This window comes from Quercus suber, unplaced genomic scaffold, assembly GCF_002906115.3.
Source record: "Quercus suber isolate HL8 unplaced genomic scaffold, Cork oak 2.0 scaffold_895, whole genome shotgun sequence".
Classification (NCBI taxonomy): domain Eukaryota; kingdom Viridiplantae; phylum Streptophyta; class Magnoliopsida; order Fagales; family Fagaceae; genus Quercus; species Quercus suber.
In genome coordinates, this window is record NW_027070321.1 from 117,211 (window position 1) to 134,400 (window position 17,190).

The 17,190-nt window shown below is 33.7% G+C and overlaps 2 protein-coding genes across 2 annotated transcripts; one reads left to right on the top strand and one right to left on the bottom strand.

Annotated features, from left to right (window-relative positions):
- Positions 1–955: 955 nt before the first annotated feature.
- LOC136065239 (pleiotropic drug resistance protein 1-like) lies at positions 956–3,182 on the top strand. Its single transcript, XM_065768156.1, has 9 exons — positions 956–1,557; positions 1,751–1,871; positions 1,964–2,052; positions 2,132–2,216; positions 2,310–2,469; positions 2,558–2,634; positions 2,759–2,844; positions 3,039–3,094; positions 3,145–3,182. The coding sequence occupies exons 1-9, from the start codon at positions 1,226–1,228 to the stop codon at positions 3,180–3,182; spliced, it is 1,044 nt and encodes a 347-aa protein (XP_065624228.1). The 5' UTR covers positions 956–1,225.
- Positions 3,183–11,305: 8,123 nt separating this feature from the next.
- On the bottom strand, positions 11,306–11,932 carry LOC112036392 (uncharacterized). The gene has a single exon (XM_024069194.2). It carries the CDS (start codon positions 11,930–11,932, stop codon positions 11,306–11,308), a length of 627 nt encoding a protein of 208 aa, XP_023924962.2.
- Between the last annotated feature and the right edge of the window lie 5,258 nt (positions 11,933–17,190).

Sequence of the window (17,190 nt, forward strand, 5' to 3'; positions counted from 1 at the left end):
TGTAGACACATGGCACAAAATTAGAGTTCTAATTTGGAATTGCAATTTGAGTTTCTCTCTGCTTCACCTATTATTATATAATAGAAGTCTTAATTTTGTTACCGAGAGTTTTATAACTTAATTAATACTTTGTGGTATTTTCAACAAAAATTTCGGGAATTCAAATATCATTATGCAGACTATCAAATTATTATTATTATTTTTAAAAAGTTTTAACTTTGTTCAGAAATCCAATCTAGAGTCAATCACAGCAGCTCCAAGAATTTTTTCCAATGAGGTCATTAAGAAATTTAAATTATACAAATTAATTACATATTAATTAGAGTCAACGGCTCCAGAAATATATTTATTATTAGTAATGCTACAAACACAAACTCTTTTACCACATTTTTACAAACTGCTGATATAATTTTAGTATTTTTCAAATAATTATTGGTAAGTAAGAATGTGATGTTAGCAGTGGACCCATATTAGAACTAATAAGAATTTGCCACATCAGCAGTTCGTAAAAATATTGTAAAATAGTTTGTGGCTGTAGCATTATTCATACCAAATTAATTCCAATATAAATTTATTATAGTAAAATTGAATACACTAAGTATTTTTCACATTTGAAAATAGTGAGAAAAAACTTGTCCAATTTGGGAAAGTTGAGTAGTTAAAATTTGAAAGGTTGAGTAAAATATCATAAAATCATGGGTTAGGAATTCTAGAATATAACGGTATGATGATGATGAAGATGATGATGAGGATGGAGATTTGATTTTGTTTGGGGATATGAATAACAATAGAATGAGGATTTAATTTTTTTGGCCAAGCTGTTTCCCCCATGTGACATATGCCATTACGTACAACCACCCTTCTATAATAAACGTCTTAAGAAGTTGACCCTTAGTGGTTTGTGACTTTGTGTACCCCTAAAGCTATATATTATATATTCTTCCAATATTCTTTAGGGTATCAAACAAACTGCCCAAACCAAATTCCCATAAATCCTAAACAGAAGAGGAAAGAAGAGGACACATACATTGTTGTATCTTTCCGTTCATTTTTCTGAACTAGAAGAGACCCATTTCAGAAAGAGTAGAGATACAGTTGCTTCAGTTCCATTTGTCTAAAATCCATGCACGTGCACTGGTGTTTTCTTGCATGAAAGTCAAAAAAGCAAGACTCTCTGGGTTTTGGTTACTTATTGTATTGAACAAACTGTACTAGGTGGTGCAAAATGGAGGGTGGTGGTGGTGGTGAAATATTTAGAGTGAGTAGTGCACGTCTAAGCAGCTCTAACATCTGGAGGAACACTGGCTTGGAAGTTTTTTCCAAGTCTTCACTGGAGGAAGATGATGAAGAAGCTTTAAAATGGGCTGCTATTGAGAAACTGCCAACTTATTTGCGTATAAGGAGAGGTATACTCACTGAAGCAGAAGGTCAAGCTAGAGAGATTGATATAGAGAGTCTTGGACTGCTAGAGAGGAAGAACTTATTGGAGAGGCTAGTGAAAATTGCAGAAGAAGATAATGAGAAATTCTTGTTGAAGCTCAAGGAGCGCATTGAACGGTAAACTTGATCAAATAGATTCACATCTTTTGCTTTTAAGCATGTGTGTGTGTGTGTGTGTGTGTGTGTTTATATTTGAAATATATAACCTCAAACTTAAGCTTATAAACTGAAATGGGCCATAATGATATATATATGTTGCATATGGTGTGTTTGTGCTGGTTTTTATCTGTATTTCAAATATGAAACGCAGTGTTGGACTTGATATGCCAACAATTGAAGTCCGGTTCGAGCATTTAGATGTTGAAGCAGAAGCTTATGTTGGTGGCAGGGCATTACCCACAATATTCAACTTTTCTGTTAATATGTTAGAGGTATATAGTTCATCTTTTAGATTTTATCTGTGAATCTAATTAGCCTTGTATACGTTCAGAGGCATAACCACTCACTCACCATCTTCCTATAGGGGTTCCTGAATTATCTTCACATTCTTCCAAGTAGAAAGAAACCATTGCCAATTCTTCATGATGTTAGTGGAATCATCAAGCCTAGAAGGTTAGTAGACACAACTTGTTAAAATAATAATCAGAGACTCTTAAATGATCCATTCTCAATTATTTGATCTGGTCTGCAGAATGACATTGCTTTTAGGCCCTCCAAGCTCCGGAAAGACCACACTACTATTGGCTTTGGCTGGAAAACTTGGTAAAGAGCTGAAAGTAAGGAAATTATATTCCAATCTGTTCACACTGCTTAGTTGAGGAAATTGTTTCACTATGTTATGAATTCATACAAGAGCTTTTGAATTCCAGTCCTCAGGGAGAGTCACATACAATGGACATGGAATGGAAGAGTTTGTACCGCAGAGAACATCAGCTTATATAAGTCAGCATGATGTCCATATAGGAGAAATGACAGTGAGAGAAACACTGGCTTTTTCAGCAAGATGTCAAGGGGTTGGACCACGTTATGGTCAGTTAAAAAAACAATGAAGTTGACAGGTTAAACTCATTCTGAAAATTTTGATGTTTAATTAAACTTTCGCATGTAAAATTTGCAGAGATGTTGGCAGAATTATCAAGGAGAGAGAAGACTGCAAATATCAAGCCAGATCCTGATCTTGATATCTATATGAAGGTGAGGCTGCATTTGGAGTAAAGAAAACTTGGGGAAAAAACTCATGTTAAATTTCTGTTTGAATTTTATATCTGCAATGGTGCAAAATTGCTGCTAAAAGTACACTTTTATTATCAATTTGCAGGCTGCATCACTAGAAGGGCAGGAGACCAATGTCATAACAGATTATATACTAAAGGTACCAATGAGTCTATCTGATTCGAAAGGGATGCACCATAAACAAAAAAAAAAAAAAAAAAAAAAAGGTATAATATCTGTTATTGATTTTTAAATTTATTGTATCATTATCCTCTTCCATTTATAAAATATTATTACTATTATTATAATTAATTATTGATGATGTTGTTAATTTTCTTATTATTATACTCATATCACATGATCTCTGTGGCTTTTGTGTGTGTTAGTGTGTTGGCATTTGAGCCTGAGATTGCTTTCTTAACAATCTTGGTATGTTCAGAAGGCAAAGAATTCTTTTGTCCGTGAAAATAGCATTGTTTTTTGTATTTGCAGGTACTGTTCGTGTTGCCATTGAGCAGAGAGTTGGATAGTATAATAAGATTTTTGCTATAGAATAACATTGAAGGCCAATTAATTAATTTTTTAAGAAATCCAATCAATTCATTTTTCCTTTGATATGTGTATGTTTTATGTTGGCCCTTTCGATCTTGTCTTTTGAATTTATGTTATGTCAGTATCCTGCTTCCTAGGTTCTCATCTCCTCATGATGAAAAGCATGATTAATGCTATAAAAAAATGGGATTTTTTTTTTTTTTTGGGGGTTGGGGGGATTAATCAAGTTTTGAAGTTTCTATGAGTTCTTGAGACTACTAAAGAACTTGTTAATGATGATTATAGCAATAATCAATACATGATTGAAGATTCAAATTCAAATATTTCACTTTCTCCAAAAAAAAAAGATGCCAGAGCATTAGTTTAGAACTATTTTTGTAAAATTTTTTATGAAAAAAAACTAACTTTTTTTTAATATAATTTTTTATATTTTCCATGAAAATGATATTAAAATATTCCTAAAATGGTCCACTCATAAATGTCCTAAAAGCACCCGCTAACAAGACTCATATATTTGTAACACATTAATTTATGCTTGATTATACATTTATAGTGCCCTACAAATGTTGATTAAGGTTTGAAAGCCAAAGCTCAAACTTGCTTGAGAGGTAAATCAAAGATACATTTTGTGCCCATTTAAGAGGGTAGTTTGTGAGTTCTAGTTAACTCAATTGGTAAAAATTTTTATAGTTGAATAAGAGATCTGAGCTTCATTCCCTGTTTATACCAAAAACTAATTAATGTCTTGGTTTGATGATAAAGAACTAACATCAACGGACGTCATAAGTTGAAACTTTCTAAAAAAAAATGAGGGTAGTTTAAAATTGCATTTGTCCAACTTTTTAAACTTTTTTTTTATGAGCTAAACTTAGGTACAATAATGAGATGTTGTTTCTTAATTTTCTCTTTTAAAATTCAGTCATGTGGTTACTTAACTAAAAATATACTTCCATCCCATGAAATTAAAAAAAAAAATAAAATAAAAAATAAAATAAAAAAACACCATAACAGAGTTTTAAGAGGGAAACCTAAGAATCAATACTCAAGGTATTGTACTTAAGTTTCTTCTTCTTCTTTTTTTCTTTTTTCTTTTTTTTTTTTTTATAATGTTGATATGTTCATAAGGATTAAACTATCATAACAGCTGGGGTCAAATAACGATTACATAAAAAGACCAATGGATTCAATTTTTTATTAAGAGTTGAGACATGTGATCACAACTCATCTTGGCTTTGAACACAAGTTTGTAAAGTCCAAGTGTGAATGTATCTTGGCAAAAGCACTTTATGTGGATCAATTTTTGTACTCTTTGAAAGAGTCCTTATTGAAGTAATTCTTTGGTACCTGGTTGAGAGTATGATTCACATGCTCAATAGAGCAATTGAGCTTGGCAGCCAAAACACCTTTCAAGGAACGCTAATTATTATTGCGCACATTAATTAGCACACGTTGAGTGATACATGGTTTTACATGCTCTAGTTAAAATCATGTATCTCATATACACAACATTGACAGATTCAATATTTCAATTCAGAAGGGGCAAGATTAAAAGACAAAAATTAAAATTTAAAAAAAAAAAAAAAACCCTGAAATTAATTATTAATCTATAATAAAATAAATAATCAAAGTTGTAGGGGTGAAAGGCCCAAGAGTATGTATCTACATATGTATTGGGTTAGGGGCCCAATCCAAAGACATTAATTAGTCCGAGGACGAACAAGCACTATCATAAGGATCCGTGTTACTAGGTAAAAGGGTAAGGTCTGGTCATGATCGCCCAAGTGGGGGTCCGAGGAGGAATCTTACCTCGACTGAGCAAAGCCGAGGTCGGAAGATGTGGTTTGCCATCAAAAGTAACATTCCAAACCATTCCATGGATAAAGATAAGTATCAGGAAGGAACATAACAGAGGAAAGTTATGAAATATCTAAGGAAAAGCTGCTACCACCATATTGAATGCTCTGCAGTTAACTCTCTGGCCACATTAATGAGGAAATGATACATAAGTAGTAGTTTTCAGCCTTCCAGCTACTACCCAAAAACTTCAAGAATGTGCTAATAGGACAAGAACCAACACCAGCAATCTGATCTACACGTGGAGGGTAGAGATGGAAGGGGGAGATAGTATAAAATAGGAGGGATATCCTAAGAGAAAGGGATTGAAGAATTGAGAGAGAAATACAGTAGGAATCAAAAATGTATCTGTAACTAACTTCAAGTAATATATACAAGAATTGATATCCTCGAACTGTGCCAAGAACGAATTTCTTTAGATAAATTCAGTCTACTTTTATTTTGTTGTCTTCTAGATCCATTCTAACTGTTATACAACTCATTAGAACCTAATTTTCTAACTCAGACTCTACAAATTCATTGTATTGGGCTCTTTGGACCTAACTAATTTTATCATTTGAGCTTGGGATCCAAAAAGCGTCCTTACAAAAGTAATAAACTATTAATTTATATTATTAAAATAAATAAAGAACAATAATCAATTATAATTAATAATAATAATTAAAGTAAGAGGTTAATTTAAATATATAAAGTTCAAACGTCATATTCATATATGATTTTATAAAATAAAATAAATAAAATGTAAAAATGTTAAGAGTATAGTAAAATGCAAAATTTCTTTCTCTATTCTTCTAAATGGTTACATTTTTGAGTTATAACATAAACCCAAAATTTTGAAACAATGAAAAAGATAAGAAATGAAGAAAGCAGGTAGAGAAGGTTTTATGGTTTTTGTGTTGAATAGGACACGAGTAGTTTTATTATTATTATTATTATTATTATTATTATTATTCCTTCACCAAGAGGATTCCACTCCACTCTGGGCCTTGTCTTCTCCGCATCCCTCTTTTCGGATGTGAAACAGTCCTCTCGTGGGCGTTCGGCCCATTAACTTGGGCCTGACCCCCTTTTCCCCCACACAAAGCATTACCATTTTTTTTTTTTTTTATGAGATTGACCAAGCATTACTTCTTGGTATAATAAACTTTCAGAACAAAAATAATTATTAAAAAAAATTGTTTCTAGTATAATGTAAAATCAAATTGAATAAGGTATCCAAAATTCCAAAAAAAGATTATGGGCAAATTACAGTAAACTCACCTGTAGTTTGGCCTGTTTTCACCTTGCCTACCTTTGGATTAAAAATTAACACTTTGTCCACCTGTGTTTAGCTCCGTTTGGTGTTTGTTACCCACCTCTGACTTTTCTATTAAAAAACAAATTTTATCACCAAAATATAACATAACACGAATCAAAAGGCTAGGGTTTAAAGAATAGCTCATTCATAATCTTCTCCAGAACTTGGTGCACTGGTTCTCGAAACATCGTATTAACTGCCTGAGCATTGGTAGGCCCTGATTGCCCAGCAAAATCTCTCTGAGGTCGGTTGTTGTTGTATCAGTCTGACCTGAAATCCCTTCTCTCTTGAGGGATAACCTTGGCCTTCTCCTTCCCCTGGGGCTGGTCTTCCTCGACCCTCTTATACTTATCAATTCGGTCCATGAGTTGGGGTACACTGGTGGTAGGTTTCCCAGTCAAAGACTTCATTAAACCGTGCTCGGTAGGTAGGCCGACCTTGAAAGTTCTGATAGTTACATCGTCAAAGTCACCACCTATCTCATTGAACATCTCCCAGTATCTGTCCGAGTACGTTTTCAGGGTCTCCTCCTCTTGCATAGTTAAGGACAATAGGGAATCCACGGGCCGAGGAATCCCACTACAATTAATAAAACGAGAGCCAAATGCCTGGGTGAGCTCCTTAAAGGAATCTATGGAACCTGCTCTCAGGCCATCAAACCATCTCATCGTCACAGGCCTCAGGCTGGATGGAAACACCTTGCACATCAAGGTCTCGTTCTTGGAATTGACAGTCATTCTTTGGTTGAAGTGGCTTACATTTTCCACAGGGTTCGTTCGACCATTGTAAATGGTGAATGTTGGCTGGTTGAAGCACCGAGGAAGTCTTGCCCTTTCGATCTTGCGCGTGAAAGGTGACCTGAAAATTTGGTTCAACGCCTTGCTCATAGTGTCGTTTCCTAGGCCTATGCGAGGTGGTCTCTTATACCTTTGTTCGTGATGGTGCTCCTCATCATAGGAGAAAGACTCATTGGGTGGGGTTCTTGACCTTCGTTTATAACTAACATCCTCTTTATCATCAGAGGAAACATTAGAATTGGAGGGAGTTTGTTTTCGCCGTGCATGGCGCAACTTCTTCTTTAAATGGTCAATCTCTAGCTGTATGGCCCTAGCGTTCTACTCTTGAGAGACATGACTCCCACCTCGAGAGTGGCTTCTACTAGTATGCATGGTATGCACATTAACCTCCCGGTCCTTCCTGCGTTCAAGATTGAGGAAATCATCTTGACGTTGGGACCCTATGGATTCTTCCTGGTGTGGACCTAATCCTACCATGATCAATCGTTATACTCACTATCACACAAGTAATTTCCCACAGACGGCGCCAATTGTAAGAACTCGATTTGGAGCCCAAGCCCAAATTGTAAATGGATCTAGGCCCAATGAGCCCAATACAATGGATTTGTAGAGAGTGGGTTGAAAAACTAAACTTTAATGAGTTGGATAGCAAGTAGAATAGACTTAGAAGACAATCAAATAAAAATAGACTGGATTCATTTAAGTAAATTTGTCCTTGGCATAATCCAAGGAGGCCAATTCTTGTATATATCAGTTAAAAATGATTACAGACACAGTTTTAATTGCTATAGCGCTTTCTCTCTCAATTCCCGACCCTTCCTCTCAAGGTCTTCCCTCTACTTTATACTATTTCTTTCTTCTCATCTTTACCCTACACGTGGACAGTAGACTGCTTAAGTTGATCCTTGTCCCATTAGCATCCTCCTGAAATCTTTGGGGGTAGCTGTAAGGCTGAAAAATATTATTCAGAGATCACTTCTTGATTAATGATGCTAGAGAGTTACCTACAGAGCATTCATTGCGGTGGTAGCAGCTTTCTCTTAGATCTTTTTGGGCTCCCATCCCTCTTGTACGTTCACAATGCACGTCCTTATTAGTGAAACTTCCTGGAAGGTCACCTTGAATGGTAGGATATACATTTGATTTGTGCCTTGTCTATTTGAGGAGATATTCCTCCACGTCCTTACTGTTTACTTGTCCTCGGACCACCCAACATCCTCGGCCTAGGCCTAAGGCCCATATAAAATTTTGGGCCCTTATCCCTACACACACACACACACACACATATATAATTTTTCACTATTTTTTAACTCTTTTTGATGAATTCTCATTGATTTGTGAAATTTCATATAAGTTTCTTGTTATATATTTTATATTTCCAATAATAGATTTATTAAGAGATATTCCTATTTGAGATTCAATTTATTTTTCTATTATTTTCACATTTTTTTCATAATATATAATAATAATTATGAAATGACAAGAATAAAAATAAATTTTAAAGCATATAATAATAGAATCTAATTTATCAAAAAAAAAAAAATTCACTTAATAATATAATCACAAAACAGTCTAAATTAACAATTAACCTGCCCAAATAAAGACAAATTTAACACATAATTCAATAAATTAACGCTAGCCAAACTAATATTAATTTTATATAGAGAAATATTATCATGTTTCAGATGAAACATTTAAGAAAAATAGATGTTTTTTTTTTTTTTTTAATTTAAAAAAAAAGGAATTTTAATTTAACTTGAGCAAGGTGATGCATATGGTGAAAAAAAGCTTAAATCTAATTTCTAATTTGATTTTGGTGGAGAGAGAGAGAGAGAGAGAGAGAGAGAGAGAGAGAGAGAGAGAAGGAGAGAGAGAGAGAGAGGTTGTTTAGAGCGTGGCTATGTGGGAGATTGGGTGGCTAATGTTGATAATCTACCATAAGATAGATTGACTTACAAAAATTGAAACCTCCGATTGTGAAAAGAAATTGATCACTAATAATGATTTGCTATACTCATAACAATTGGGTTCGATTTCTATTGACCCTCAATTTTGGGGGCCTTCTTGTGGTAGGGTGAGAGCACACTTTTTTTTTTTCCCTTCTTTCAATCAAACTAATTATTGACCTAAAATTTAAGGGCCTTAGGCAATGGCCTAAGAGCAAACTTTGTCCCTACATTTATGGACAATTACAAATTAATGTATCATTAATCATATAAAGATAATTTAGATATTTATTTATTAGTTGTTGCAGTAACACAACTCATATTCATTGTCAGGTTAGATTCTAAAATTTTTGTAGCATAATTTGTAGTACCTTGCATTTTTTCATGACTACAATAGTATGGGTGGGAGGGAAACCATAAAAATTAGTATTAGACAGAAGCTAGTGTTAAGAAATACAAGAATATTTCTACTAAGTTCATTGGAAGTTGGAACCTATCCTGTGAGTAGGGTAAAGTTTTAATGGTTTGTGGCATTTCTTAGTGACAAGAGATAAGCAAAGAAATATGTCACAATCTGGCATTCTCATATGGCTGTTCTTATGTCGTACCAAAGTGGGAATATGCTGATATGATTTATACTAAGTACATAAGACGTCACAAGTCATAACTAAGACTTAACTCTTTTAAGGTGTTGGCCCTAAATATTAAGGTCCTTGCAAAGTTGTGTTTGTTTTATTCCTCTTGGGTCATAACCCTCAAGATGTTTGATATTTTTTAAAGAGTGATGATAATTACATATTGTGTATCAGGAGTGGAGTTAAGGGAGGCGAGAAGGACCAATTACCCCTCCTCCTCCATAAAGTTTTAATCTCTACTTATATATGTTGACTGTGAAATACTTTGCCTCCTCTAAGAATGAAAACAAAGCAACATTCCTGCTTAAAAAAAAAGAAAGCATGGCCATTAAACACCAAAAAGAAGGAGAAAAGTTACTCCCCTAATGTAGCACTCCAATCTTATTCCACATTTTCTACCTTATTTCAATTTCTTCCTTATGTGCGTGTTTATTCCTCAAAAAAAAAAAAAAAAAAAAAAAAAAACACCCATTCTGTCCCACGTGTTCCTTATCCCAATTCGCACATCACATTTTTATTTAAACTTTCTCATGACACTTCAATTTCAAGGCATAGGAAGAAGGAAAAAAAAAAAAAAAAAAAAACTCTTCAATGCTTAAATTAGTGGGTCCCATAATAATAATAATAATAATAATAATAATAATAATAANAGGCAGCTTCTTTTCATCTCTGTGTGAGTGGCGGTAGGTTAGGATGCACTGTTCAGAGGTCTTCTCCACATAAATGCGGCCAGAAAAGCTGTTGCAATGCATTGAATACGGTGGCAGCAGCCTTTCCCTCAGATATTTCCCATCCTTATCGTTCCTGAATATGCTTTGAGCTTATCTTGATCAGGTGGAGTCCTCGGACAGTCATTCAGGCTTTTCCCTTACTCAATTAGTCTCCGATATCATATCAGAGCAAAACATCTTCCTCGGACAAGAGATGTCCTCCTCGGACTGGAGATATCCTCCTCGGACAGCGATGATCCTTCACCAAGAGGATTCCACTCCACTCTGGGCCTTGTCTTCTCCGCATCCCTCTTTTCGGATGTGAAACAGTCCTCTCGTGGGCGTTCGGCCCATTAACTTGGGCCTGACCCCCTTTCCCCACACAAAGCATTACCATTTTTTTTTTTTTTTATGAGATTGACCAAGCATTACTTCTTGGTATAATAAACTTTCAGAACAAAAATAATTATTAAAAAAAATTGTTTCTAGTATAATGTAAAATCAAATTGAATAAGGTATCCAAAATTCCAAATAAAAGATTATGGGCAAATTACAGTAAACTCACCTGTAGTTTGGCCTGTTTTCACCTTGCCTACCTTTGGATTAAAAATTAACACTTTGTCCACCTGTGTTTAGCTCCGTTTGGTGTTTGTTACCCACCTCTGACTTTTCTATTAAAAAACAAATTTTATCACCAAAATATAACATAACACGAATCAAAAGGCTAGGGTTTAAAGAATAGCTCATTCATAATCTTCTCCAGAACTTGGTGCACTGGTTCTCGAAACATCGTATTAACTGCCTGAGCATTGGTAGGCCCTGATTGCCCAGCAAAATCTCTCTGAGGTCGGTTGTTGTTGTATCAGTCTGACCTGAAATCCCTTCTCTCTTGAGGGATAACCTTGGCCTTCTCCTTCCCCTGGGGCTGGTCTTCCTCGACCCTCTTATACTTATCAATTCGGTCCATGAGTTGGGGTACACTGGTGGTAGGTTTCCCAGTCAAAGACTTCATTAAACCGTGCTCGGTAGGTAGGCCGACCTTGAAAGTTCTGATAGTTACATCGTCAAAGTCACCACCTATCTCATTGAACATCTCCCAGTATCTGTCCGAGTACGTTTTCAGGGTCTCCTCCTCTTGCATAGTTAAGGACAATAGGGAATCCACGGGCCGAGGAATCCCACTACAATTAATAAAACGAGAGCCAAATGCCTGGGTGAGCTCCTTAAAGGAATCTATGGAACCTGCTCTCAGGCCATCAAACCATCTCATCGTCACAGGCCTCAGGCTGGATGGAAACACCTTGCACATCAAGGTCTCGTTCTTGGAATTGACAGTCATTCTTTGGTTGAAGTGGCTTACATTTTCCACAGGGTTCGTTCGACCATTGTAAATGGTGAATGTTGGCTGGTTGAAGCACCGAGGAAGTCTTGCCCTTTCGATCTTGCGCGTGAAAGGTGACCTGAAAATTTGGTTCAACGCCTTGCTCATAGTGTCGTTTCCTAGGCCTATGCGAGGTGGTCTCTTATACCTTTGTTCGTGATGGTGCTCCTCATCATAGGAGAAAGACTCATTGGGTGGGGTTCTTGACCTTCGTTTATAACTAACATCCTCTTTATCATTGACGTGACAGGTACTTGAGCAAGTTCATGGATGGGGAGCACGTGGACGATGGAGATGAGGGTAAGAGTGACTATATAATAGAGGGGAGCACCTGTCAATTGAGCCCCGGGAGAAAAGAAGAGAAAAAAGAAAGAGAAGAAAAAGAGGAGAGTGTTTCAAACTATCAATGTATACAAACTGATCAATGCACAGTTAAAATGGTTATGATCCATTGTTATTAATCCCTTGCTAATTCTAGTTCTTTGACCCATACTCTACAAATTAATTGTCTTTGGGTTTACGTAAAGAATTTGAACCCTACACTTTGTATAATGTTTTTTTTTAAATGCAATTCCCAAAAAATTAATCTCTAAATTGAAGTTGCGTTTGGTTGTAATAATTGCAACTCATAATATTTTATGAATTGTTTAAAAATAATATAGCATCAGCCTGCATACATTGTCCAACTAATTTTTTTTTTTAAATAAAATAAAATCTTACATGTTTAAATAATGAGTAGTTCTTACATCTTGAAAAAATCTATAATGAACTTATGATGAGTATTTCAAAGCATATAATCTCATATTACATATGTTTGTACACCATTTTGTTACTAACCTTTATCAATAAATTTGTTCATAATTTAGAGGTGTGCATTTAACCCATCAAAGAGAGGAACCCAATCTGACATCTCATGTTGGTTTTCTTATGGGTTGATAGTGTTGGGTTGGATTCAGAATTTTCAATCAAACTAACCCAACCCAATCCAACCCATGCTATTAATAGTTTAGAAAATATATATTTCTTAAATTTGTTTAGTTTAATTTATTTTGGTATTTTAAAGCTCCATTTTGGCGAAATTGGAATATCATCCAAACTTGATAATTCAACCCGATTCCTATGAGTTGAGTTGGGTTGGTTTTTAGAGTTACTATTAGTTGGGTTGGATTAAAAAATTTTCAACCTAAAAAAAAATTGGGTTGAATTAGAAAATATTCCAAATTTAAGCCGACTTGACCCAAGGAGTTTCCTAATTTATTCCCCATATTCCTTGAGGGATGACTTAGTAGAATTTTTTTTTCATTAAGTATTACATTAAAGTCGTGGAATTTTTGCCTGTCATGTGTTTGAGCAAACGTTAGGTTCTAGTCTTCTAAACTTCTAGTTATCTTTGGGGTCCTCACAAACTATTTTGTAAATTAAGAAGTACAAGTTGCACAAATAAGGACAAGTTGCCTAATTAAGAGAGCAATCAGGAAGGCCACTCTCACGGCAAGTCAATTGATAAGTCTTCTAAATCACCCAGAGAATAATCAAGGCATAGAATAAATAATAATCTTTTATTTGTTAATTTGGATACCTTATTCAATTTAATTTTATGTTATACTTAAAATAATTTTTTCCTGAAAATTTATTATACCAAGAAGTAATGTTTGGTATAATGTAAAAAAAAAAAAAAAAAAAGTAAAAAGTAATTCTCTTAAGCCAAATTTTTTTGTAAAATTAGTTGGACATTGTATGCAGGTTGATGTTATATTATTTTTATACAATTCATAAAATATTATGAATTGCAATTATATTACAACCAAACACAATTTCAATTTAGAGATTAAAAAATTCTTACATGTCTAAATAATCAGTAGTTCTTACATCTTGAAAAAAAAAATCAGTTATGATGATTATTCCAAAGTATATAATATATTTTGTCATATGTTTATATTAGAGGTGTGCATCCAAATCACCAACATAAGAAACCCAACCTGACTGGTTGAGCTAGTTTCTTTCTTTTTTTTCTTTTTTTCTTTTTTCTTTTTTTCCTCTGGAGTTTGGATTGCCCATTGGGTTTGAATTGACAAAATTTTCAGTCAAAGTAACCAAACCCAACCCAACCCAACCCAACCCATGTTATTAATGGTTTAGAAAATATATATTACATAAATTTATTAGTTTGATTTATTTTGGTATTCTAAAACTTAATTTTGATAAAATTAGAACATTGTGTTCAATTATCTAAATTGTAATAATTAATTGTATAATGGCTTAAATATTCGAATTATACCTGAACTTCTATTAAGTATGATAAAACAATCCCAACCTGATGATCCAACTGGATTCTCAAAAAAAAAAAAAAAAAAACCCTGATGATCCAACTCAATCCGGAGGTGGGTTGGTTTTTGGAGTTGCTATTAATTGGGTTGGGTTGAAAAATTTTCAACCTAAAAAGGCTGTGTTGGATTAGAAAATATTTCGAAGTGGTGGGATGGTTGATTGTTGCCTGTCATAATAGAAAGGCACTAGAGGTACTCAATGTGACCCTAAGAAGTAAGAACTAAAAAGTTTACCTAAGGTTTTTGAGCCCAAAACTATATATCCTTTAATTATTGATTTAGAAGGTAATGATCAAATGAGTGTTACTGTTATCTAGTAGTACTATATATATATATATATATATAAAATATGATCATATTCACTGAATCCATTTAGAGCTGCAATTTTGATCACGCCCTCTTGGTCTTGGATCTACTATACCTACCAATATTGAATGGAGACGTCATTGGCTGAGTTGACTCAATAACTTTCCTAGTAACTTCAATAATGAAAGTCCTATGCCTAGTAATATGCATTTTATACCTTGAATGAATAATATTATGGTCACTACAAATGTGTCAAACTTTTAATATATATATATATATATATAAAATTAAAAGGGTATTCTTAACGAGTGCACTAGAGCATTTGTTAATAGATCATTTTAGGAGGAAAAAAAAAAAAAACCTTTGTTGAGATAGTTACAATATGATACTAACCATTTCTCCTCTAAACTCTAAATACTTTGTGCATGAGGAGATATCAATTCAACTACAAGATCCTTTTAGGAAAGTTTTAATATTACTTTCCTAAGATATATAAAAGTTGTGACAAAAAGTTTTTTATTTTTTTCCTTTTTCAAAAAAAAAAAAAAAACTATTTTCTAAACCAATACTTTCAGAGCATCTGTTAAATTTTCCTTAATTAAAAAGTAATCAAAATAAATTATTTACTTAATTATTGATGTATCATGGATCACATTTATTATCTTGCTATTTTGTAAGTCTTTTATAATAAAATTGATAATAGTTTTAGTTTTTCTTTATATGAATACTATTAGTATCTCCAATGCCATGTCAAAAGCTTTGTATCTCTTGGTATTTTTAGTAGAGATATAGAGAGTTCTAATCCTGCAAGGCACCAACTATAAAATTATTCTAACAAAAAATAAAAATAAAAAAACCAATGCCATAATTACATGTATTGCTTTGAGAGAGAGAGAGAGATTAATTTTATCAGGGGAGCTGCACCCTGTAGGCCAACAAAACATTAAAACTTTGGATTAGAAACCTGCAACATACCTCATTTAAGGTGGAGATTGGGCCACCTGATGATGATGATGACATAATTATTATAAAAAAAGAGTATTGACTATTGAGTATTCTTTCTTTCCAAAGTGAGTTTGGAATTTTATACTAAAAAGGATTCTCATCTATTCTTATATATTTCTTGAAATTAGTACTAAAAAAAGGCATGATTAGTAAAATTATAGTAGTAAAAAACTGAACCCAATAGAATATATAAACAACGCCTAGTAATTTAAAAAATAGCTGCATATCTGTCCCTCTGTGTTGCTTCCTTTGGACTCTTGGCATGCCTTCCAAAACTATAATGTTGGTATTGTTTACTCTGAACCAATAGCTCTCATGCTACTCCTGTCTCTAAAGGCATTTACTCAGGTAGGACAAATATCCCAATAAACTAGTGGTAAGACCAGCACTCTTTTTTATGCCTTTTGTTTCTCTTCCCCACAATCATGGTTACTATCTTATTTTATTTTATTTTTTAAAGAATTATAATAATACATTTTGCACGAATATTAAAAGGGCATGCCAAATGCATCCATAATGTTACCTTTTTTTAAAAAAAAAATAAAAAAGTACTTAAAAGTACTTGTATGACTTCTTCTATGACTTTTTAGGAGTAAATTTCGGCCAAAGAATAGTATTACTTTTTTTTTTTGGTTTAATAAAAAAGTACTTGTATGGCTTTTTAAAGTATAAATTTTAAAGTATAAATTTTGGCCAAAGAAAAGAATGCAGGTTAGTCACATCTGCTTCATGAGATTTTTTCCAGGTGAGTGTACTATCCTTCAAGTTCATAAACTCTTTTTTTTTTTTTTTCCTTAATGTTTTGGGAGAGAAAAAAAGGAACGCAGCATATATATATATATATATATAAATCTAAAAGCATATATATATATATATATATATAAATCTAAAAGCAAGAATGCATCATCAACAAATGCATATTGCAAACTTCATTACGAAAGAAAGACCAACTCAATGGTACACATTTTGTCAAAAGCTTTATAACTCAACTAACACCCCCATGGTGTTTCCAATTACCCTCTACCCTATTGTAATTGAATTTTTTTTTCATCTTCAAAGGAAAATTGTCCTTTCTATTTTTGCTTCAAAATAGAGTTTCTTTCATAATGAAAATCTAATTTTCAAAAAACGTGTAAATAGGTTCACAAGTTCATGTCATTTAATTTCCATTCCATTGAACAAAGAATGATAACTACTTCAAAACGACGCGGTGTCCACAATAATAACTTTTGGATCCGTGAAGTACCAAATCTTCCCAATGAAGTATATAAGATCTTGGCCCAATAGAACTCAGTTGAAAGTGGACTTAAAAACTTAAATAATGGCACTGCAGTCCTCCATGCCGTAGGATTTTCAATCCAAGACAAAAGGAAAATGCTCCTCAGTCACAGGAACTAGAAAACTTTGTCCAGAAGTCCTGGATAAATAGCATAGATTTCCCCTTTTTTTTTTTTACCTAACATTTTCTTGGTAAATCTTAAAAGTTTTATACTAATAATACTTACCCTGGCCTAGCTTATGTTCCCTAGTTGCTTTCAATGGGTAGTTTCAGGGATTACTTTTTCAGTACATGCTCTAGGTAGGTATCTGATGGTCATAACATGGTCAAGGTTGAACGTTAAATAGGATCTGCTACATACAAGTGCATCTTAAAATTGGTCATTATAATGGTAACGCTATGCCTTTAATCACATTGTGATGGAATGGTTCCACTGAACAGGGGTACCT

Bases quoted from the DNA above. Each gene is read 5' to 3' on its own strand.
- LOC136065239 (XM_065768156.1), top strand. From the start codon at position 1,226: ATGGAGGGTGGTGGTGGTGGTGAAATATTTAGAGTGAGTAGTGCACGT. The intron at 1,872-1,963 runs GTATATAGTTCA...ATCTTCCTATAG, and splicing joins TTTCTGTTAATATGTTAGAG to GGGTTCCTGAATTATCTTCA. The intron at 3,095-3,144 runs GCAAAGAATTCT...TTGTATTTGCAG, and splicing joins AATCTTGGTATGTTCAGAAG to GTACTGTTCGTGTTGCCATT.
- LOC112036392 (XM_024069194.2), bottom strand. From the start codon at position 11,932: ATGAGCAAGGCGTTGAACCAAATTTTCAGGTCACCTTTCACGCGCAAG.